Source organism: Melanerpes formicivorus, unplaced genomic scaffold (assembly GCF_026170545.1).
Source record: "Melanerpes formicivorus ecotype bairdi unplaced genomic scaffold, bMelFor1.0.p_v2 SCAF_16, whole genome shotgun sequence".
In the NCBI taxonomy this organism is placed as follows: Eukaryota; Metazoa; Chordata; class Aves; order Piciformes; family Picidae; genus Melanerpes; species Melanerpes formicivorus.
Genome location: NW_027142368.1, coordinates 890709 through 915848, shown reverse-complemented (window position 1 = coordinate 915848; position 25140 = coordinate 890709). Strand labels below are relative to the sequence as shown.

Below are 25140 nucleotides of genomic sequence, written 5' to 3'. Positions count from 1 at the left end.
GTAGCCTGCTTCAGGCACTGGAAAGCTGCTGTAAGGTCTCCCTGGAGCCTTCTCTTCTCCAGGCTGAACAGCCCCAACTCGCAGCCTGTCCCCTCAATGCTATCCTCCGAAACAACCCCCCAGCACAACCCGCCCAAAACCAGAGCAGTGTCAGGTGTACATTGCATGAGCCAGAAAAGCCTCTCATTACCTTGAGTCTCTGGCTCTGAGGAAAAAAAACAATTAAAAAAATCTCTGCTGCTATCTAACAGAAGGCTTCAGCAATGTTTTGTAGATATTCAGGCTGTGTTTTGACTCCTCCCTAACACATGGAAGCACACAAACACCTGTGTGTTATTTACTGAATTCCTAGCTCAGTTTGATAGTGAACACCATCATTCTCACCTCAAAAACAGTCTTTGCTGCATAGCCTTGCACATCATCCCTGTTGATGACAATCTGAATGACTCTGTACCACACTTCCTCACTGACATAGTCGCCGGCGATGCGAATCAGGTTCAGGATTGTGTCCACATACCAGGTGTAGTCCACAGCATACTTCTCAGCTAGGATTGCAACCTTCAGAACCTGAATGCACACAAGAGAATAAAGGAGGCTGATCAGCTTCTGCTGCAAGCTATGATACCCCAGGGCAGCCCAGAAGCCTCTGTTTGATGCAGCAGCTTGCTCCCACAGCTCAGGGGAAAGATGAATACACACTGTCAGCCAGAAGACACCAGCTGTCAGGCACATGATGCTTTCCCCACAATGCATTCAAAGAGCTTGCATCTGAGGCTTTCCAGCTGTGTGCTCAAAGGAATGAATGTTTTTCATTTGCTATAAAAGCCACCATAAATTCATGGAATAGTTTGGGTTAGAAGGTGTGGTGGGCTGAAGTTTCCCCTAAATTTTTAAAGGCATAGCCTAAAACTACCACAAAAGGGACCTTAAAGATGTTTTAGTTCCAGCCCCCTCCAGCATGAGCTCAGACACCTTCCACTGGACCAGGCTGCCCAAGGCCCTGTCCAGACTGGAGGTGTTCAAGAGGGGATTGGATGTGGCACTTGGTGCCATGGTCTAGACATGAGGTCTGTGGTGGCAGGTTGGACTCTATGATCTTTGAGGTCTCTTCCAACCTTAGTGATACTGTGATACCTCTCCAGGGATAGGGCATCCACAACCTGCCTGGGAAACCAGTTCAAAACTATCACTGAGACAGGACCCCATAGGAAATTGAAAAGCTCTGGACAAAAAGCCAGTAACTCAAGCCAGCAGAGGCAGACCAGTCACCAAAACACAGCTGACCTTTTCGGGGTCACAGCATGATTCTTAGATCCTGAAGCAAACAATCAGCATGGAGAGATCTCCGTATCATTTGTTATCAGTCACATCTATATTGACCTATTCTTTCAAGAGCAGCAAGTTAATAGAATGAAATTCACATTATCTGCCATGTCAGGAGAGACTGCCAGCAGGAACAGGACAGCACAGAGAGGGAAATCCACTAACACTGCACTCTGTGCTAACTTCTCTCATTAAGAAACTTTTGCATCCAACTAAGCTAAATATTTACCCTAAGAACAGGTTTTGGCCACTGTTCTAGGAAGGTCCTTAAGTGAATATTTTAACTATTATCCTTTTTTTTCCTGCCAGGAGAAAGAAGAGATACCATACCTCTCTTAACCTGGTTACTAGATACTGTTTTATGGAAGTCCTTAGACTGCTGTTGTCACAGCATCTACAACATGAAGCTGCAGCTACAAATAAGCATTTATCACACCAATTTTTGAAGCTATTGGAAAGTTAGCTAGAGTAGGGTAGAACCCTTAGCTCTAGAGCTCAAGCACTGCTAAAATTCATTTCCCTTTCTATATGCAGGCCAAGATTAGTTTTCAAATATTTTAGTTCCCAAGGTTTTGCTTTTTCTTCCCTCTCCAACCTAAATGAAGAGCACTATTCAGCCTCCTTTTCTTCTTCAACCTAACTGAAGAATGCTCTTTGCTATTAGACTCCAAAATCAGGGGGAAGGGTTTGGCTGCTTGTTTGGAACCACGAAAAAAGACTCTCCCCAGCATCTCAATCAAGAAGTGATGCACATGGTGCCAAAGCCAGCTGTGAAGGAGTTAAGGAAACACTAATATCAACTCACAATTTCCTCTCTGATAGAATAATCAGCAGTCTCCAAGTAATTCAGCATTTCAGCCACAATCTGCTGGGCGTTGCTTCGGTCACACATGGCGTACAGGAGATCTACAGCTCTCTGTCGTACACTCACATCCCTTTCAGTCTGCAAAAGGACACACACAGAAGGGCAGGATGAATTCACTTTTGAGAAGGACAAGCCATTTACTGAAGAGATAAAAAGTTACTATAGTCATAAAATGGTCCAGGCCAGAAGGGACCTCCAAAGGTCATCTAGCCCGACCTCCCTGCAGTCAGCAGGGACATCCCCAGCTAGACCAGGCTGCCTAAGGCCTCGTTGAGTTGAGTATCTCCAGGGATGGAGTCTCAACCACCCCCCTGGGCAACTTGTTCCAGTGTTCCACTAGCTTCATAGTAAAGAACTTCCTCCTGATACCCAATCTCAATCTGCCCTTCTCTAGTCTGAAGCCATTGCCCCTCATGCTGTCACTGCAGGCCTTTGCAAACAGCCTCTCTCCACCCTTCCTGTAGGTCCCCCCTTCAGGCACTGGAAGTCTGACATGAGGTCTCTCCAGAGACTCCTCTTCTCTGGACTGAACAACCCACAGTCAACTTGAAAGCAAACACAATTTCATCATCTTTCAGATGCAGAGTGAACATAGATACACTCTTCACACAAGCTCTGAATTTCTCACATCATTCTCACTTTCAGTCACCTGGAAAGAGGTTTCTGGACTCAGCTTCCTGCTTTTGGATAACATCACCAAAACTCCATTAGGGTTTGTGTCTGTAGTTTACATATCCAATGCTGTGCAAGTGCTGGGAGAATGGAGGATTTGTACTCTGCATTGGTTAGGCCACACCTTGAGTCCTGTGTCCAGTTCTGGGCCCCTCAGTTTAGGAAGGACATTGAGAGACTTGAAGGTGTCCAGAGAAGGGCAACAAGGCTAGGGAGGGGTCTGGAGCACAGCCCTGTGAGGAGAGGCTGAGGGAGCTGGGGTTGCTTAGCCTGGAGAAGAAGAGGCTCAGGGCTGACCTCATTGCCCTCTACAACTACCTGAAGGGTGGTTGTAGCCAGGAAGGAGTTGGTCTCTTCTCCCAAGCAACCAGCATCAGAACAAGGGGACACAGTCTCAAGCTGTGCCAGGGGAAGTTTAGGCTGGAGGTGAAGAGAAAGTTCTTCACTAAGAGAGTCATTGGAATGGGCTGCCCAGGGAGGTGGTTGAGTCACCATCCCTGGAGATGTTCAAGAGGGGATTGGATGTGGCACTTGGTGCCATGGTCTAGCCATGAGGTCTGTGGTGACAGACTGGACTCGATCCTTGAGGTCTCTTCCAACCTTAGTGATACTGTGAGTTTGGACAGAATACTCCACAATTACCCTAGCTATGGTGAGTGAGTTTGTGGTCCACTGGGCAAGCAGCACCACTGGCCACAACTGCACTAATAACTGGCTGAAATTGTCCAACCACAGTGCAATGGGCAATTAGCTACCTACAGGTTTAGTGCTGGGCTTACATTGTACCAACTGAAGCTGACCTCTGTTTTTGCCAGCACAGCAAGGTTTTGCAGGACTAAGGGAAAAACCTAAAGAAGACTTCTGAGAAGAATACTTAAGAGACCCAATGAGAGATGAGCTTAATGAAGGCGGGGCGGGGAGAGGACCTTGGGGCAGAGAGCACTGAGACAGGGGACCAGACAACACTCACCACAGACTGCACACAAATATTTACCTTCAGGGCATTGATAACAGTTTCTATGTGTGTTTTCACAGCCTCGTGTGAGAACTCAGAGCTGGCAAGCGTGCACATGCTTTCCAGTGCTAGGTAACGCAAATTAGTTTCTCGGTGCTGCAAGAACTGACCTAGCTGGTTACAGGCACGGACTAGGAGGTTTGGCTCACTGCACAGGAGAGGAGAAAAAGTGACAGGGTTAAAAGCAGCAGGTTTGAGAACACCCAACACAGAATATATTATTTCTGCAGTGGAAAATTCTTTCAATGCATCCAAGTGTCTGTGAAAACGCCTTGCTGGTGACACGAGAATTCAGATAGGGTGAGCAAATCCCCTGTGTGGCATTAGAGTGGTGGGGTCAATACAAAACACACCCCCAAAACAGAAGTCATGAGAAACAAAGCAATTGAAAACCCCAGGCTGACAGCACCACAGTGCATTAATACTGCTCAATTCCATCGCTGCGCTCGTGTTCCAGCCTAGCGAGCAACTTCATCTTCTGTTCTCCTCCCTCTCTCCCCCACCCCCAGTAAAACTCTATTTAGCATTCCAGACTAAGCCACAGCTTTTCACTGAAACCACCCTGGCCAGAGCCAGGTTCTCCCAGCTCACCTGTCGTGGTGTATGATCAAGCTGATGGCCTCAAACAGCACGGCGTTCTTGGCGTTGGAGTGCTGCACCTTCTTGGACTTGGGCGGCTCCTGTGCTTTGTTGAGGATGGTTTCCAGGCACTCTGTCAGGCGGCCACGGACCGCAGGGTCTTCTGGAGAACAAGGAGCCGTTGGACAACTTCATCTCACTCAACACCCTAAGCCCTACTTTAGGCCTTCCACCTTGCTAGATCTGACTAAACTGAACTGCTCCGATACATCAAACGCACGTCACCCTCCCCCAACAGAGAGCCGGCGTAAGAACTCCGTGCCACAGCTCTATTGGGGGTGACTGCAAAAGTCAAATGTACTCTGTGCTGTGTTTCAAGGCTTTAATATCATAGTGTGGTGGTGAGAGAAAGTTCAGTTCTCCCCCCACACACAAAAACACATACATGAACACACACAGAATGGCTTAGGTTGGGAGGGGCTTTAGATATCACCTACTCCAGCACCCCTGCCATGGGCAGGGATACTTCTCAACTAGACTTGGTCGCCCAAGGCCTCATACAGCCTGGCCCTGAACACCTCAAGAGAAGGGGCATCCACAGCCTCTACAGGCAACCTATTTCAGAAACTCACCACTCTCATACTGAAGAACTCCTTCCTAAGCTCCAGTCTGACCCTGCTCTCCCTCAGCTGAAAAACCCCATGTCCTGTTGCTAGAGACCCTCTCCAACTTTCCTGTAGACTCCCTTCAGGTATTGGAAGGCAGCTATAAGGTCTCCCCAGTGCCTTTACTTCTCTAGGCTGAACAACCCCAGCTCCCTCAGCCTATCCTCACAGCAGAAATGCTCCAGCTCTTGGATCATCTGTTTGAAATAGCAGCTGCAACTGGTTTGTAAGAGGCACGGTGGTTTGAGACTTCGCTCTGAGCTACACAGCATTTAACATAGAATAGAATAGAGTCAAGATCATCACATCCAACCCATCATCCAACACCACCTAATCAACTAACCCATGGCACCAAGCACCCTATCAAGTCTCCTCCTGAACACCTCCAGGAATGGTGACTCTACCACCTCCCTGGGCAGCCCATTCCAATGGGCAATCACTCTCTCTGTGTAGAACTTCCTCCTAACCTCCAGCCTAAATCTCCCCTGGCGCAGCCTGAGACATTCAGACTTCAGTGTCCTTGTATTAAGACAAAATGCTTGCTCACCATGTTATGGTAACACCATATGGTAACACCACAGCAGCCCCCTGGCAGATAACTTACTGCACAGGAGAGAGGGCCAGAGCTGAGATGTGTGCATTACCTGGAGGTGGGTAGCACTGTAACAGCCTCAGAAGTTTCACAGACAACCAAGGAGCAGGAACAAAGTAGTATGTGTAGTCCTGAAGATCTGTTGATGCAGAAGTTACAATCTGTAAAATAAGCAGAGGGCACATCAGCTACTGTAGTGAAGTGGTATGCAATCACAAGAAGGATCTAAGGAACCCTGTAGGTCACCTTTGACAGAGGCTTACAAAACTATGTCACTAGCAACGGTTAATTCAGTAGATTAATTAGGTGCAAGCTGTCATACCAGGACTGTACCATCAGGCTCCTCTTAACTGAAATTCAGTTCTACAGACACAGCAAGTCTAGGAACTCTGTTCCCACAAGTATGCTTGCTTTTAAGAGTGAAGAAGACCATCTTGTAACCCCAAAATGTTTAACTAGAAGCTAGACTTGAATTCAGCAGGTCCTCAAGTCAGTGTTACAATTAATTGCTGAGAGGTGAACTTGGAATTCAAGTGTAAGATGCTGTGACAGACTCAGTATCACAGTATCACTTAGGCTGGAAAGGACCTCGAGGATCATCGAGTCCAACCTATCAACACCGACCCCATGACTAGACCATGGCACCAAGTGCCACATCCAATCTCCTCTTGAACGCCTCCAGGGATGGGGACTCCACCACCTTCCTGGGCAACCTGTTCCAATGACAAATGACTCGCTGGGTGAAGAACTTCCTCCTCACCTCCAGCCTAAACCTCCCCTGGCGCAGCTTGACACTGTGTCCCCTTGTTCTGGTGCTGGTTGCCTGGGAGAAGAGCCCAACCCCTTCCCGGCCACAACCACCCCTCAGGTCGTTGTAGAGGGCAATGAGGTCTCCCCTGAGCCTCCTCTTCTCCAGGCTAAGCAATCCCAGCTCCCTCAGCCTCTCCTCATAGGGCTTGTGTTCAAGGCCTCTCCCCAGCCTTGTTGCCCTTCTCTGGACACCTTCAAGTGTTTTGATGTCCTTCTTAAACTGAGGGGCCCAGAACTGGACACAGTACTCAAGGTGCGGCCTAACCAAGGCAGAGTACAGGGCACAATGACCTCCCTGCTCCTGCTGGCCACACTATTCCTAATGCAGGCCAGGATGCCATTGGCCCTCTTGGCCACTTGGGCACACTGCTGGCTCATATTCAGGTGGCTGTCGATCAGCACCCCCAGGTCCCTCTCTGTTTGGCAGCTCTCAGCCACTCTGACCCCAGCCTGTAGCTCTGCATGGGATTGCCGTAGCCAAAGTGCAGCCCCTGGCACTTGGACTTGTTGAATGCCAACCCATTGGACTCTGCCCATCTGTCCAGTCAGTCGAGGTCCCTCTGCAGAGCCTTTCTACCCTCTAACTGACTAACATCTGCTCCTAACTTGGTGTCATCTGCAAACTTGCTGATGACTGAAAGAAAGAAAGAATACACACCTTCACACACCTGAACAAAGAACAGAGAGCTTTCACAGTGAGATGTGATAAGGGTTAGATCAGGCTTCAGGAGTACCCCTCTCTTTTTCCCCCTTAAGTCTAGGGTAAGGGTGAGTGTGGCACTTAGCTTTGCTTAAAGACATTCCAATCTAGTTCTTGCTGCTCCATTACAGACCAGCTATGCACTTCCCTCAGCACTTCCTTGTGCTTTTAAATATTAGCTGAAGTCTTCATGTTTGAAAAGAAATTAAATTTCTCTGAATTCAAAGTAACTTTGGATGTAACACCACAAAAACCTTAGTATGAAATAGTACCCTCCCATCTCTTGTATATCTCCCATAAGACAAAAGTTTGTGATGCTGTGTGGTCTAGTCATGAGGTCTGTGTTGATAGGTTGGACTCGATGATCCTCGAGGTCTCTTCCAACCTTAGTTATACTGTGATAGAATTGTCCCTTCACTTCTGTCAGCTCCCCCCTGCCCCTGCTTAACACCCTACACCCATTTACCCAGGATCAGGTGCTCATGATTATTAACCTAGCAGCAACTCCAGAGAGGGAATAGGGAGGAGATTCATCTTGTAAGAACCTTAGATAAAAGTTATGGCTATATTTTTGAGAGGTCCATGAAGAAGTTTGCAGAATTGTCCCTGAATTGTCCCTCAGAATTTGTCCCTGGAGGTGTTTAAGGCCAGGCTGGCTGAGGCTCTGGCCAGGCTGATCTAGTGTGGGGTGTCCCTGCCCATGGCAGGGAGATTGGAACTAGATGATCCTTGTGGTCCCTTCCAACCCTGACTGATACTATTATACTATGAATTAGTCTTTGATCCAACTACTCTTTAATGTCACATAAAATGAGCACTAAAAGTGCAGCTGCATCATGAGGATCCTTTCAAATACCAGAGAGGAGAGAGGGGTTGGAGTGAGGAGACAGAGTGAGACATCCTGACTGCATAGGGGAGAAAGAGAGACCCTTTTGCTTCTTAGACTTGGAGCACAACATGACAGCTGGGGCAAGCCAACAGTTTTCCGCCTGGGTAAGCAACGTGTGGTAGAAGTTAGCTGAACCAACTACATGAGGTGAAACTGAATCATCTTCTCTTTTAATGGTACACTAAACTAATTTGACCTAGAAAGCTGAACAAATAAGTAACAGTTAGCTAACTCGACCTAGAAAGCGGAGTAAATTAAGCAACAGCGAAGTATTATCAGGGTTATCATTGGACTCACTCTGCTTAATCTAGACACTGCCAAGGAGACTGAAGTTTTAAACTCTTCTGGGTTCTTCTGTGCCAAAGTGGTAATCAGACTTGTAGCTGCAGTAACCACACCCTAGAAAAAAAGAAAACCAGAACACTCAGTTTGGTACAGTTGGAGATGCTGCCCACCAACACCTTCCACTTCAAGTGTGTGATAATATACAACAGCTCAAAGTTTATCCCCATGGCAAAGCCCCACGTTAAAAAGCCCTTTATTTTGGCTGGCAGATGGACTAGGTACACAGGATCCTCACCAAGGTGATACAGCCCAGAGGAGAGAGATTTGGGGGTACTGGGGGAGGAGAAGCTCAGCAGGAGCTCTCAGTGTGCACTTGCAGCCCAGAAAGCCAAGCAGAGCCTGGGCTGCAGCAGGAGAAGTGTAGCCAGCAGGGCAAGGGAGGTGATTCTCCCCCTCTGCTCAGCTCTGGGGAGACCCCACCTGCAGTACTGCCTCCAGTTCTGGAGCCCCTATGACAAGAGGGATGTGGAGGGGCTGGAAGGTGTCCAGAGCAGGGCCAGGAGGAGGAGCAGAGGGCTGGAGCACCTCTCCTGTGAGGACAAACTGAAGGAGTTGAGGCTGTTGAGTCTGGAGAAGAGAAGGCTCCCAGGTGACCTCATTGTGGCCTTCCAGGATCTGAAGGGGGCTCCAGGAAGGCTGGGGAGGGACTGCTCAGGATCTCAGGTAGCGATAGGACTAGGGGGAATGGAATGAAGCTGGAGGTGGGGAGATTGAGGCTGGAGGGGAGGAGGAAGTTCTTCCCCATGAGAGTGGTGAAGCCCTGGAATGGTCTATCCAGGGAGGTGGTTGAGGCTCCATCCCTGGAAGTGTTTAAGGCCAGGCTGGCTGAGGCTGTGGCCAGCCTGATCTAGTGTGGGGTGTCCCTGCCCATGGCAGGGGGGTTGGAACTAGATGATCCTTGTGCTCCCTTCCAACCCTGACTGATACTATGATATTATTATGATACTGTCATGCTTGCAGAGCATTTCATGACATTTTTTTAATAGCTTTATTTTGTGGTTGGATAGTACCTATAAATACAGGGAGCTATGATAACATAAAGCCTGGATGCAAACTGTCTTCCTGCAAAAGAAGCATGAGGAGAAGGGAGTGCAGGTGGCCATTCCAGAAGGAATTCTGACAGCCCAACATGGAGAGGGCTTGTGTAAGAAACATTTTCTATTAGTGCAGACAAAAAGCACCCTGTTACTACTGAAACAAGACTCAATGGCCCTACTTCCATAATAGAACTACATGGAGAAGTCTCCTATCTAGAACATGCTTTTCTGAACCAGCAAGGCAAGAATGACACCACAGCACACGGAAGTCCAAGCACTGGCACATCTTGCCTTTTTAGAGCAGGTCTGATCTTAACAGGCCTAGGCAAATTGTGTTTTACATCTGTGCAATATGAAATAGGATCACAAGGTTAATTTAGAGCCAGAGCAAAAGAACTTGTGCATATCACCCTGTATCTCCAAGGAAAAGATAAAGCTTTAATAAAAGTTAACACATAAAGCAACTAAAACAGTGTAACTCCTTCCATTTCTTTTCCCAAGCTTGAAGAAAACCCTGTTTCAAGCAACTCAGTTGCTTGAAAGGCTTGAGAGAAATAAGTTAGTGTTATTAACAGCAGAAGTGACATCACTGCCTACAGAGCAGGCTCCAGAAGCATAATGAAGCTGATTTACCAAGTGCTGGTCATTGAGGAGATGCACCACTCTAGATGTCCAGTCTCCCATGGGGACAAGGTCAGGAGAAGTTCTATACAGACGCAGCAGGCATAAGGCAGCACTCTGCTTCACACTGTCCATAGTGTCTCTGCAAGACAAAACCAGGGATGTCAAACAGTGCTGAAATCACAGCAATACCTGCAGGCCAGCACTGGGCTGGTCTTTGCACTGACTCACCACCCACAGCCAGGCAGCATCTTCTCAGCTGAAGCTGAAAGAGAAGTTTACTGAATTTTCCACAGGTTATAGCACTGGTTCTTAATTAAAATCATTACAATCACAGAACAGCTTAGGCTGGAGAGGACCTCAGAGATCATCTGCTCAACCCTCCTTGCCGTGGCCAGAGATGCCTCCCAAATAGATTCAGCTGCTCAAGCACTTATCCAACCCAGCCTTGAAGACCTCAAGGGAGGAGGTATCCACAACCTCTTTGAGTAACCCCTTCCAGTGTCTCACCACAGTATCACAGTATAACTAAGGTTGGAAGAGAGCTCGAGGATCATCGAGTCCAACCTGCCACCACAGACCTCATGACTAGACCATGGCACCAAGTGCCACATCCAATCCCCTCTTGAACACCTCCAGGGATGGGGACTCAACCACCTCCCTGGGCAGCACATTCCAATGGCTAACAACTCTCTCTGGGAAGAACTTACTCCTCACCTCGAGTCTAAACCTCCCCTGGCACAGCTTGAGACTGTGTCCTCTTGTTCTGGTGCTGGCTGCCTGGGAGAAGAGACCAACCCCCACCTGGCTCCAACCTCCCTGCAGGGAGTTGGAGAGAGCAAGAAGGTCTCCCCTGAGCCTCCTCTTCTCCAGGCTAAGCAACCCCAGCTCCCTCAGCCTCTCCTCACAGGGCTGTGCTCAAGGCCTCTCCCCAGCCTCGTTGCCTTTCTCTGGACAGGTTCAAGTGTCTCAATGTCCTTCTTAAACTGAGGGGCCCAGAACTGGACACAGGACTCAAGGTGTGGCCTAAACAATGCAGAGTACAGGGGCACAACTTCCCTGCTCCTGCTGGCCACACTATTCCTAATGCAGGCCAGGATGCCCTTGCCTTCTTGGCCACCTGGGCACACTGCTGGCTCATGTTTAGGCAGCTGTCAATCAATACCCCCAGGTCCCTCTCTGTTTGGCAGCTCTCAGCCACTCTGACCTCAGCCTGTAGCTCTGCATGGGATTGGCCATAGTGCAGCCCTTGGCACTTGGACTTGTTAAATGCCATCCCATTGGATTCTGCCCATCTGTCCCTCATACTGAAGAGCTTCTTCCTAAGATCCAGTCTAAACTTACTCTCCCTCAGCTTAAAACCACTCCTCCTTGTCCTATCACCAGACACCCTTATGAGAAGTCCTTCTCCAGCCTTCCTGTAGAAGAATAGAATAGACCAGGTTGGAAGAGACCTTCATGATCATCGCATCCAACCTATCATCCAACACCACCCAACCAACTAATCCATGCAACCGAGCACCCTGTCAAGTCTCCTCCTGAACACCTCCAATGATGGTGACTCCACCACCTCCCCGGGCAGCCCATTCCAATGAGCAATCACTCTCTCTGTGTAAAACTTCCTCCTGACCTCCAGCCTGTAGGTTCCCTTCAGGTATTGGAAGGCAGCTCTAAGGTCTCCCCAGTGCCTTTTCTTCTCCAGGCTGAACAGCCTTAGTAATTGTCCAGAAAGCCTAACTAGTGAAGTTTTCAACTACTACCTATATCTAGTAGCCTCTCCGAAGATTCTCTACCACCTAGAGCAGCATTTGACATTTTATCAGAACTGAAAGTTCATCATCAGATGAGCACAAGCTCACCTAGCCATGAGAACAAGCTTCTTCCAAACCAACTCAAGTCATACCACTGGGGTACACTGCATTATGCATGTGACCAAAGGTGTATCTCCTGCAAGGTCTTGCAGATCAGCTACAAATTATTATGCAGCAGCTCCAGTACCTACAGCAAGCATGCAAGGCAGCCAGCTATCACCAAGCATGCAACCCACAGCTCCACTCACCTTGCCACCTGTGCTGCTGGCACAGACAAAGGTTATTTTAGGAGCAGCCTGCTGCTCTTCCAGTTCAGTCATCTCCCTTTCCAAAAGTGGCAAATTAAGCATTTCCTATGTTGCACAAACAGCTGATAACCATAGAGCATCAGTACTGAAAGTTCCAAAAGAACCAGAAACCCTCACATCACCAGCAGCAGTTCTATGTTAACTACCAATTTCCCATGAGGTCAAATTGCTACCTCAGTTAAAAACACAAAAACAGCAAACCCCAAAGCTACTCCTCCTCCTTTCCCTGCCCACTTCCACCCTCCACTTTATATTCAAGCTGAGCACGCTACACTGAATAGAACAGAATAAACCAGGTTGGAAGAGACCTTGAAGATCATCAAGTCCAAGCTATCATCCAACACTATCTAATCAACTAACCCATGGCACCAAGCACCCCATCAAGTCTCCTCCTGAACACCTCCAGTGATGGTGAATCCACCACCTCCCCAGGCAGCCCATTCCAATGGGCAATCACTCTCTCTGCGTAAAACTTAAGCTGAAAACCTACCTGACAGTGCTTATTCTGCACAGGTCTCTTGGTTATGACAGGTACACAACTTGTGCTTAGAACCCAAGACTGGTTTGGGATGGAAGGGACCATCTAGTCCAGGCTCCCTACAGTCAGCAGGAACATCTGCAACCAGAGCAGGCTGCTCAGAGTCCCAAACAGCCTGGCCTGTAATAGTTCTAGGGAGGGGGCCTCTGGGCAGCCTGGGAAAGGATCCCACCACCTTCAGTATTAAAAAAAAGCAATTCTCTCTCTCTCTCCAGTCTGAATCTCCCTCTTAATTCAAGCCATCACTCCTTGTCCTGTCCTTAAAGGCTGTGCTCAAAAGCCTATCCCAAACTTTCTGACCTTTAAGCACTGAAAAGCTACCATGCCTCCCTGAAGCCTTCTCTTCTCCAGGCTAAACAAACCCAGACTAGCCTCACAGCAGAGGTGGTGTGTTCCAGCCCTCATGTCATTGTTGTGGCTTCCTCTGGATCTCCTCTATCATGTTAACGCCCTTCTTGTGAGGGGAACAAGGGCCTCCTTTGCAGAGGACATGTTCTTGTAGCAGTGAGGCTCCCAGAACACAAGCAGCTTGTAGTTCAAACAAGTGTGAACTGAAGGTGCTGTGCTCCATGCTTAAAGCAGTGTGCCCAGGTGGCCAAGAGGGCCAATGGCATCCTGGCCTGCAGCAGGAAGAGTGTGGCCAGCAGGAGCAGGGAAGTCATTGTGCCCCTGTACTCTGCATTGTTTAGGCCACACCTTGAGTCCTGTGTCCAATTCACGGCCCCTCAGTTCAAGATGGACATCAAAACACTTGAAAGTGTCCAGAGAAGGGCAACAAGGCTGGTGAGAGGCCTTGAACACAGCCCTGTGAGGAGAGGCTAAGGGAGCTGGGATTGTTTAGCCTGGAGAAGAGGAGGCTCAGGGGAGACCTCATTGCCCTCTACAACTACCTGAAAGGTGGTTGTAGCTGGGAGGGGGTTGGCCTCTTCTCCCAGGCAACCAGCACCAGAACAAGAGGACACAGTCTCAAGCTGCACCAGGGGAGGTTTAGACTTGAGGTGAGGAGAAAGTTCTTCACCAAGCGAGTCATTCGTCATTGGAATGTGCTGCCCAGGGAGGTGGTGGAGTCCCCGTCCCTGGAGGCGTTCAGGAGGGGATTGGATGTGGCACTTGGTGCCATGGTCTAGTCATGAGGTCTGTGTTGATAGGTTGGACTCAGTGATCCTCAAGGTCTCTTCCAACCTTAGTGATACTGTGATATCATAGCAGGTATCACGTGCCAGCTACCTACTCCTCCCTTTGTGGCTCACACTACATTTCAGCTCTGCAGAATAGTGCTCAAGCATGGCATTAGAGAAACCATTTGCAGGGTTCCTAAGTGCTTCCTGAGACTTCTGCTACAACTACATGTGATGATGTAGCCTCTCTCCTGCTGCCAGCTCAGACAGTGCACATAACAGACACAGTCACAATTGCTGTTGCGTAAGCAACGTTGGCAACCTTCAGAGCTTGACATTTAACGTCTTAAAACACTTCTTGCACAACACAACACTTGAAAGGAAGACAATAGTTTGTTATAAAACAAGATCCATGCATATTCCAAAACATTTCATAGCCCTAAGAGTGTAAATGCACTCTTTGCACTTGGACACCATGTTTCAAAATGAATCAGCCCTGCAACCACAAGTTTTGGTTTGGATTTACTCAACTACAGTTGCAGCCATTTGCCAGGAGTGTTTAGAGACTTGTAGCCAACCAAAAGGAAAGGCAGAAAGCTGGCACTGACTGCTGGCCCTTGACAGGGAATGCTGTTGATGTGGCTAGCAGATGAAGCAAGGAAGCTCACACAGCAGAATATTCTCACATTCCTTACAAAATCAGAACCATTTAGCATAGACCCACAGAATTCCTTTGGTTAGAAGAGACCTTTAAGATCAATTCCAACCATTATCTAACCCTACCAACTATTCTGGGCTGCCCAGGGAGGTGGCTGCATTGCCATCCCCGGATATGTTTAAAAGCCATAGAGATCTGGAGCTTGGGGACATGGTGCAGTGAGAGACTTGGAGTGCGCAACATGGCTGGAGGGCTTGATTTTGGAGGACCTTTCCAGCCTGGATGATTCTGTGAACTCTGCTGCTAAGCCATCTCCCTCAGCACCACACCTGTGCCTCCAAGCCTCAGCACCTCCAAGGACAGGGATTCAAAGACTTCCCAGAGAAACCTGTTTCATTCTGATAACCCTTTCAGTCAAGAAATTTCTTCTCATATCCAACCCCCACCTGGCTCCAGACTCCTTTCAGGGAGCAGCAGACAGCAAGGTGGTCTCTCCTTAGCCTCCTTTTCTCCAGGCTGAACAATACAAACTGCTACTCACCAGACCTATTCATCAGTTTTGCTGCCTTTCTTCAGACATGCTTCAGCACCTAAATATCATTCTTGGAGTGAGGGCCCCAAAAATGAACCCAGCATTTCAGGTGCAGCCTCACCAGTGCCAAGTACACAGGGATAGTACTAGTCCTGCTGACCACACTACAGCAGATTCAAGCCAAGATGCTGTTGGCCTTCCTGGCCACATGCTGGCTTTTATTCAGCCGGGTGTCAACCAGCACTCCCAGGTCTCTCTCTCCTGGGCAGTTTCCAGCCATTCTTCCCAAGCCTAGAGCATTGCAGGGGGTTGTTGCAACCCAAGTTCACATCCTGGCTTGTTTAAACAAAGACTTCGGTTTGCAACGAAGTTCATAGTGTAAACATCTGTTTAGGTTCATGTATTTCTTCCTTTCCTCAGGAAAGGTAAGAAAAGTAAACCATTTCAGGGGTGCTTGCTGCCACAGATTTATACAGAACAAAGCTGTCAAAGTCCACTCAGGATACTGGCATGGTCTTAATTCCCATGCTGTGCTGGTGCCCTTGCATAACCAACTCCACGCTCGAGTACGGAGTCTCTGCAGCTACTGGAAACTCACTGTTTGCACTGCAAGAGCTCCAAGCATGGATGCTGTGGGTGCTGCAGGTGGAGGAGGCAGAGTCATACCTACCCAGCCACAAGTATTTTGGGGATCTCTCCAGCGAAGGCTTCGGCCATCTCCCGGCTGCCCACGTTGGCGATGCAGTGCAGAGCCAGGCCCATGAAGGTGGGGTTGCGGCTGGCCAGGTCGTTCTTGATGGCATTGTTGATCAAGCGAATCAGCTCGCTGTTGGAGTTCACCAGGACGGAGATGAAGAGATAGCCCTGGGATGCAGAAGCAGCAAAGGGAAGGCTGATTTTAGCTGACTGTTGTTTTCTGTTACTGCCACAAGGAATTCTTGGAGACAAAGTGCTCCTCCCATAGCAAACACGTGGGCAGAAATACTTAGATGGCAGAGTGAATGCCAGAAAGATTCAATGAACTTAAAAGTGAGTGCTTCTAGTGTTACCCTAATGTATCAGTGTGCTTCAGCAGTCCATTGCTGCATGTATTCAAAAGGCCATTTAAGAGCAGAGAATCATTTGGGTTGGAAAAGACCTCTGAGATCATCCAGTCCAACCATTCTCTAACTCTATCAAGGGTGGTGCTAAACCATGGCCCTCAACACCACATCCCTGCTGCTTTTTAATCCCTGCAGGGATGGGGATTCAAACTCCTCCCTAGGCAGACTTTTCCCCTGTTTAAGAACACTTTCAGTGCAGAAGTTTCTTCTAATGTACAACCTAAGCCTCCCCTGGTGCAACTTCAGGCCACTTCCTCTCACCCTATCTCCTGGGAGAAGAGAGCAACCTCCATCTGGCTCCAACCTCCTTTCAGCAAGCTGCAGAGAGCAGTGAGGTCTCCACCAAGCCTCCTTTCCCCCAGGCTACACAATCCCAGCTCCCTCAGCTGTTCCTCATAGGACTTGCTCTCCAGACCTTTCACCAGCTCTGCTGTCCTCCTCTGGACACACTCCAGCACCTCAGTGTCTTTCTTGTAGTAAGGGCCCCAAAACTGAACAATAATTTGGTATTATTATCAGGTGCTAATAAGCTGTGTGCACCTGGTAACACAAGCTTGCCTAGGAAGATTAGGAGTGATACTGTGAACATTAAAAGGTTACCTGCCTTTCAGTGCAAGACTCAAAGCAATTTAACAAGAGTAGTAATTCTATCTCGTTTTTTTTCCCCTCTCCACAGAGTGCATGCTGTACCTGTCACAATTAGGGCAAGAGTCCCCTGTGCACAAAGGTGTTTAAATTGCAGAATTGCTGCTGGACCCCAAATAAGGCTTTAAAATGCTTGGGTGGGGGTGAAAGAAAGCCAAGTCTTTTAGAGACAATGGAGCTGAGGCAGGATGAGACAGAAGAGCTTGTCTTCTACAGAGACTGTGTTACTCACAATTTGTTTTTCTGTGTATCTATTGGAACTGAGCAGGTTTACAGCTTCCATGTGACCAAAGTCAATGTCATGCCCCAGGAGAAAGATGAAAAGCAGCTTGCAGACATATTTTTTCTTACTGTAACCATCCAGGGCCTTGTCACCTGGAAAGCAAGAAAACAAAGAACAATTAAGCTGACGTTGTTCCTATACCTACTTCCACTGGGGAGCCTCTTCATATCTTCTAGTAACAAGACCTACCCAGCAACTAACATTTTTACATAGAATTACATAGAATAAACCAGGTTGGAAGAGACCTTCCAGATCATCGCATCCAACCTATCAACCAATCCAACCCACCTAAACAACTAACCCATGGCACCAAGCACCCCATCAAGTCTCCTCCTGAAAACCTCCAATGATGGCAACTCCACCACCTCCCCAGGCAGCCCATTCCAATGGGCAATCACTCTCTCTGTATAGAACTTCTTCCTAACATCCAACCTAAACCTCCCCTGGCACAGCCTGAGACTGTGTCCTCTTGTTCTGGTGCTGGCTGCCTGGGAGAAAAGACCAACCTCTGCCTGGCTACAACTTCCCTTCAGGGAGCTGGAAAGAGCAAGAAGGTCTCCCCTGAGCCTCCTCTTCTCCAGGCTGAGCAACCCCAGCTCCCTCAGTCTTTCCTCATGTTCAGCCTACCATCAACCAGCACCCCCAGGTCCCTCTCCACCTGGCTGCTCTCAGCCACTCTGACCACAGCCTGTAGCACTGCCTGGGGTTGCTGTGGCCAATGTGCAGAACCTGGCACTTGGATGTGTTCAATCTCATGCCCTGGGCCTCTGCCCATCTGCCCAGCCTGTCGAGGTCCCTCTGCAGAGCCTCTCTACCCTCCAGCAGATCAACTCCTGTCCCCAGCTTGGTGTCATCTGCAAATTTACTGCTGATGGACTCAATGCCCTCATCCAGATCATCAATAAAGATGTTGAAGAGCACAGGGCCCAGCACTGATCCTTCCTGGCTGCCAGCTGGCTGTGGCACCATTCACCACCACTCTCTGGGCTCAGCCTCCAGCTAGTTCCTAACCCAATGCAGTGTGCTCCCATCTAAGCCAGGGGCTGACAGCTTGGCCAGGAGTTTGCTATGGGGGACGGTGTCAAAGGCCTTGCTGAGGTCCAGGTAGACCACATCCACAGGCCTCCCCACATCCACCATTTGCTTCACCATGCATCACCCTACAGGAGAGGGACACACTGAGGGTTCAGCTACTGCTGTACTTGAATTTCACAAATTAAGTGTATCATTCCAGCTTTTATTTACTCTACAGTGAGCAAAATGCTGAAGAGATCACTTCTGAATAAAAGACAGCAATGTTCAACACATGGAAGTTATGACAAAACATGATCAACTGGTATCAGACAACCAAACAACTCATGGGTTTTCAAAAGTATTATTCCCAGTCACAGAACACCTGGGAGCTTGCAGCTCTTCCTAACGGTCCAAGACAGAAAAATGTGTAACTCAAAAGGCTGAGCTGTCACTGAATCAAGACATCCACATGATACTAGTTTTAAACACTTATCCAACTATGAAATTTCTAAGGGGATGGGGAGCAAATTCCATTTGCCATTATCTATATGCTCAAGAACAGTCATGAAGTGTCCTCTCCTCCACACATTACCCTAGGTCCTTCGAGTATTTTCTTGCTAACAGGCAAGAAACTTTCTTGTTTCTCTTAAGAGCAGCTATGAGAGTCCCCATGCCTGAAGGGATTGAAAAGCTGTGTAGATGTGGTGCTGGGGGACATGCTTCATTGACCTGGCAGTGCTGGGTTAATGGCTGAACTTCAACCAAAATGACTCTGTAAGTCTATGTCTTCTGTAGGTGTCTTGTTAAACCAGTTATCAAACCTTGATCACAGTAAAAGCTCTTAACACATCACTTAAATGCACCAAATAAAAGCAGCAAGCCTTTTTAGAGAGATGGAATGATAGAGATACATCCCAAAGCCTTGAAAAAAAACCCACAGCAAATGAGATTACCATGAGAGCTTTGGAGCATTTCTCAAATGAGAGCATCCACAAGTGTTTCAGCTCAGGAAGAAAACTACACCCTAAGTAAGTTTTGCCTTTATGCTGCAGCATTGCTGTTTTACAAGCTTGACAAAGCTGCATGGAACAGGACTGAGCTTGCAGCTGATCAGGCAGACCATGTATTTTCCTGAAGGGCTATATATGAACATACACTGTCTGCAGAACATTCTCTCCCTGCCCCAAATCAGGAGATAAAGGAGTATCCATTAAATCAGGCAAGTCTGAATGCTGGAGAGCTCAGTGACAGCAGCAAAATCTTGCCTACAAGGCTCTGTAAGAGCCACAGCCTCTGCTTTCCAGGCCCAGAACAACCAGTCTGTCAGATCCGAGTGTATGCCTTACTGATGAGTCACTGCAGCCAGAGGAACACTGCATGGAGTAAAGCTTCAATAAAGGTAACCCCTAACATCCAAGTGCCGGGTTCTGCACATTGGCTGCAACAACCCCAGGCAGTGCTACAGGCTGGGGTCAGAGTGGCTGAGAGCAGCCAGGCAGAGAGGGACCTGGGGGTGCTGGTGGATGGTAGGCTGAACATGAGCCTGCAGTGTGCCCAGGCAGCCAGGAGGGCCAATGGCATCCTGGCCTGCATCAGGAACAGTGTGGCCAGCAGGAGCAGGGAGGTCATTCTGCCCCTGTACACTGCACTGGTTAGGCTACGCCTTGAGTCCTGTGTCCAGTTCTGGGCTCCTCAGTTTAGGAAGGAGGTTGACTTGCTGGAACGAGTCCAGAGAAGGGCAACAAAGTTGGTGAGGGGCTTGGAACACAGCCCTATGAGGACAGACTGAGGGAGCTGGGGTTGCTTAGCCTGGAGGAGACTCAGGGGAGACCTTCTTGCTCTCTACAACTCTCTGAAGGGAGGTTGTAGACAGGCAGAGGTTGGTCTCTTCTCCCAGGCAAGCAGTACCAGAACAAGAGGACACAGTCTCAGGCTGCACCAGGGGAGGTTTAGGCTAGAAGGAAGTACTAGAGAGAGAGAGTGATTGCCCATTGGAATGTGCTGCCCAGGGAGGTGGTGGAATCACCATCACTGGAGGTGTTCAGGAGGAGACTTGATAGGGTGCTTGGTGCCATGGTTTAGTTGATTAGGGGATATTGGATGATAGGTTGGACACAATTATCTTGAAGGTCTCTTCCAACCTGGTTTATTCTATTCTATAACTCAATGCCCTTGCCAATGGTAACCCCTTGCCCAAAATGCCCCAAGCTGTATTTTTATTCTAAACTTCAGATTTATTAGAATAAACCTTTATTAGAATAAACCAAACCAGGTTGGAAGAGACCTTCAAGATCATCGTGTCCAACCCATCAACCCACCCAAACAGCTAACCCATGGCACCAAGCACCCCATCAATTCTCCTTCTGAACACCCTCAATGACGGCGACTCCACCACCTCCCCGGGCAACCCATTCCATAGCGCAATCACTCTTTCTGTATAGAACTTCTTCCTAACATCCAACCTGAACCTCCCCTGGCGCAGCCTGAGACTGTGTCCTCTTGTTCTGGTACTGGGTGCCTGGGAGAAGAGACCATCATCAGCCTGTCTACAACCTCCCTTCAGGTAGTTGTAGAGAGTGATAAGGTCACCCCTGAGTCTCCTCTTCTCCAGGCTAAGCAACCCCAGCTCCCTCAGCCTCTCCTCACAGGGCTGTGTTCCAAGCCCCTCACCAACTTTGTTGCTCTTCTCTGGACTCGTTCCAGCAAGTCAACATCCTTCCTAAACTGAGGGGCCCAGAACTGGACACAGTACTCGAGGTGTGGCCTAACCAGTGCAGTGTACAGGGGCAGAATGACCTCCCTGCTCCTGCTGGCCACACTGTTCTTGATGCAGGCCAGGATGCCATTGGCCCTCTTGGCTGCCTGGGCACACTGCAGGCTCATGTTCAGCCTACCATCAACCAGCACCCCCAGGTCCCTCTCTGCCTGGCTGCTCTCTAGCCACTCTGACCCCAGCCTGTAGCACTGCATGGGGTTGTTGTGGCCAATGTGCAGAACCCGGCATTTGGATGTGTTAAATCTCATGCCGTTGGATTCTGCCCATCTGTCCAGCCTGTCGAGGTCTCTCTGCAGAGCCTCTCTACCCTCCAGCAGATCAACTCTTGCCCCCAGCTTGGTGTCGTCAGCAAATTTACTGATGATGGACTCAATGCCCTCATCCAGATCATCAATAAAGATTTATTTATTTATGTAAGAAGCATCAAAATATACAATACAGAACCTTAACAGTATGCAAATTTCTCCATGCTTTCCACCTGCTGCTGCAGAAGCAGGTGAGATTCTCCATGCCACATCCATCTACAGCTGCCAAAGATGAAAGAATCATACATTGGCTTGGGTTGCAAGGGACCTCAAAGATCATCTGGCTCCAAGGGACATGAGCAGGGACAACTCCTACCAGACCAGGTTGCTCAAGGCCCCAAGCAACCTGGCTTTAGACACTTCAAGGCTTGAAACATCTGCAACTTCTCTGGGAAACCAGTTCCAGTGCCTTACTACCCCTTCATGGGAATCTAATGTCTAACCCAAATCCACCTTCTTCCAATTTGGAGCCATTATCACTTCTTTCTCTCCATGACTTTGTCAAAAGTACCTCCCCAGCTCTCCTGTAGCCCCCTTCAAGTACTGGAAAGCTGCTCTAAGGCCTCCTGTGAGCCTTCCCTTCTCCAGGCTGAAGAACCCCGTCTTTCTCAGCCTGTCCTCAGAGGGAAGGTGCTGCAGCTCTCTGCTCATCTTCATGGCCTCCTCTGGACCTGCTCCAAGGTTTTACATCAAGGGCTGCAGAGCTGGACCCAGCAGTGCAAATACAGCCCCACAAGAGCAGAGTGACAGTATCCCCTCCATTGGTCATCCCAGTGTCCACATTTTGATGTAACCCAGGACATTTGGTATCTGGGCTGCAAGTGCATGTTGCCAACTCACACTGAGCTTCCTCATCACTCAGCAGCCCCAAGTCCTCCTCAGCAGTGCTCTCTATCCATTCTCTGCCCTGCCTGGACTTGTGCTCTCACACTACATTCACTGTACAACAACAACAGCAACCTTACCACGAGAAGCTTAGTGAGGGAATGAACACTAGCAATGTGTGAAGCCATGCAATGTTGGTGAACCAAGAGAAAACATATTGGGACACTGAGGTAGACCATGATAAAAGGTTATGTCTACAGGCTGCAACTCTGCAGTCTGGGGGTTTGCCTTCCAGTTTGGACTCTACAGATGTCTAAGTTTCATTTTAACTGAGAAAATCAGTTGAAGCACACAACTGCTATTTTAATGTTGCCAAGGACACTCTTCAAATCTGAGTCTTTAGAGGCTTGCTGACCTTGTATTATTTTTACTTTTCAACTGGCACAGACAGCACATCACTTGTCAACAAAAAGAAGCTTTACAGTTATTTTTATGCTGCAGAAAGAAAAGCTGCCCTCAGCTTTGTCACATTTTACTTAAGATACATGAAGCAGCACCACTGAAGGTACTCATGACTGAGAAATCCTGCTCTGACATCAGCCAACTCTGCAGAAAGCTGCCCAAAGACATGTTTTCCTCCAGTCACATTTACAGTTTGCTGCCATAAGGCTATTTTCCTACCGAGTCAGCAAATTAATCCCGGCCAGCTTGCTTTACTAGACTTCTGAACTAACATTAAAAGGAACCAGAGTCAAACATCCAAACTGGGGTGGGGAGAGAAAGGTTTTTGGGGTTTTCCCTTTCCTCCTCCTTCTTTGGAAGCCATATGGGCAGAGAACAAAAAGCAGATATTCTGCCATGTCTGCCTGCTGTGGCCTTCAAGCTAGGATTTGAGCAGCAAAGGAATAAAGTTTTCTGCATTTAAAATAGGGGAAATAAATACTTCCTGTTATACTTTTATCCTAACACAAAAAGTGCTAGAGCAGAAGCTTTCTCCCATCCCATCACAATAGGGAGATGCAGATCAAAACATAGTATCATAGTATCAGTCAGGGTTGGAAGGGACCACAAGGATCATCCAGTTCCAAGCCCCCTGCCATGGGCAGGGACACCCCACACTAGATCAGCCTGGCCACAGCCTCAGCCAGCCTGGCCTTAAACACCTCCAGGGATGGGGCCTCAACCACCTCCCTGCACAACCCATCCCAGGGCTTCACCACTCATGGGGAAGAACTTCCTCCTCCCCACCTCCAGCTTCATTCCATTCCCCCTAGTCCTACCACTCCCTGAGATGCTGAGCAGTCCCTCCCCAGCCTTCCTGTAGGCCTCCTTCAGATCCTGGAAGGCTACAATGAGGTCACCTCAGAGCCTTCTCTTCTCCAGACTGAACAGCCCCAACTCCTTCAGTCTGTCCTCATAGGAGAGGTGCTCCAGCCCTCTGCTCATCCTCCTGGCCCTTCTCTGGACACCTTCCAGCACCTCCATGTCCCTCTTGTCATAGGGGCTCCAGAACTGGAGGCTGTACTCCAGGGGGGGGTCTCCCCAGAGCTGAGCAGAGGGGGAGGATCACCTCCCTCGACATACATTTAAGAAAGGCAAGGGGGGAAAACAAAACAAACCACACACCAAAAGGCAGAGTGATAGCTTTAACTTTTCTCAAGGAGCTGAGAAATGTTTATTATACAAGCTTTTAAGATTCGATTTTCAGTTAGTCTCCTGCATGAGATCTAGAAGGCAAAGAAATAATCAGTGGCTAAACCAGGGAGACTTTATATGGCTTAGAAGTAAGAACAAAGTGTGTCGTGACAAGGCAGCGAGCCCCAGGGGACTGAGCAGGTGATGCTGGAGCCCACCAGCAGATACAATTATGGTTCACAGAAGGGGACACTAAGATGAATCTCTTTTAGCCATTTCCTCCTATGTCTGGGCTCTATGTAACTGACAACTTGCTGCAGTATTTAATAGCATCATTAGTTGCTTCTTGCAGAGCTACAGATACACCCAAAAGCAGCTTTCACAGGAGCCTCACAAGTGAAACATCCCAACCAGTCTTCCTAGAGATTGAACTGCAACTGCCTGTTAATGTACAATCCATCAGCAATACAGTCACAAGCACAAACCCTGTTCTCTCAAGTAACTCTGGTATTGGCCTTGTGAGCTCAGAAGGCAAAAGGGAGTATAGAATATTGTAACCCAATAGCTTAATGAAGAACATAAGCAGATTACTGTCTGTAGACTCTGAACCTCATTACCTTTCACTAAATGTATGTCATGGTTTGGCAACTCCTTTTCTTCTTCCAGGTTTGGGACTCAGCTATTTCAAGCATTATATCCTTCCAAGATACCAGAATTTTAAGACCTCAGAGGAGCAAGATCCTTGGCCTTTAGGGTATTTTAAGTGTTTCTGATGGAAGGTATGCCATGCAAACAAACTCAAAACATATTGCCATCCTGCTAACAGGGAGCTGACAACAGCTTCTTCTCCACTGTGTGCTATCAAAGGACAAAGTTGTAAAAATCAGCACTCAAGGAAAAAAAATGTTTCAAGACAAAAGAGTTTGCTGACTCCTTTCAAAAGCCTCTGTCCCCTATATGCAGAACTGAAGGCAGTGTGAAGGGTATCACTACAAACTGAGCTTTAAGCCAAGTAATAGTTATTAGAACTCCTCTTTAAAGCCTTCCCCGATTCCCAGCAATAACAGAACATCATTGTCTTTAAATTTTAATTAGCTGAGCAATTTCCAAAGGTCTGACAGCAGTTGTCTAACTCCAGCTGTGTTTTGAAGACTCTCTGATGCAGATTACTGAAATTGCAAGTTCTGCTACTCAATTCCTCTCTCTCCTGTGCAGCATTTTTGAAGACTCATAAAGGTTCTATTTTAAACACCAGGACCAAGTCTCTTCGCTTGAGTATGTGCTACAATAGCACAGCTTACCCCTGCCTCCAGCAAACATCCCAACAAGAGCAGAAGGAAATCTCACATGTTCTGCTATCTTTGATGCAACACACAACCATTTCTTTCAACTCAGCTCATTTTTTAGCTGCTTTTTGGGAACGTTTGCAAGTCCTGCAAATGAAGTCAGCTGAAACAGGAAGGGTTCAGGACAGCC

At 48.3% G+C, this 25140-nt stretch overlaps 1 protein-coding gene across 5 annotated transcripts in view; it reads right to left on the bottom strand.

Annotated features, from left to right (window-relative positions):
• The window catches only part of AP2A2 (adaptor related protein complex 2 subunit alpha 2), a 70532-nt gene that overhangs the window by 20662 nt on the left and 24730 nt on the right, over window positions 1-25140 (bottom strand). For 3 of the 5 annotated variants that reach the window (XM_068147775.1, XM_068147778.1, XM_068147777.1), the window contains exons 3-11: window positions 17059-17201; window positions 15749-15942; window positions 10126-10255; window positions 8408-8509; window positions 5764-5872; window positions 4467-4617; window positions 3855-4023; window positions 2129-2266; window positions 385-567 (exon numbers count right to left, since the gene is read on the bottom strand). In XM_068147775.1, coding sequence (XP_068003876.1) covers window positions 385-567; window positions 2129-2266; window positions 3855-4023; window positions 4467-4617; window positions 5764-5872; window positions 8408-8509; window positions 10126-10255; window positions 15749-15942; window positions 17059-17201 — 1319 coding nt within the window. The remainder of the gene's footprint in view (window positions 1-384; window positions 568-2128; window positions 2267-3854; window positions 4024-4466; window positions 4618-5763; window positions 5873-8407; window positions 8510-10125; window positions 10256-15748; window positions 15943-17058; window positions 17202-25140) is intronic. The other 2 variants (XM_068147776.1, XM_068147779.1) reach the window with 1 other exon arrangement.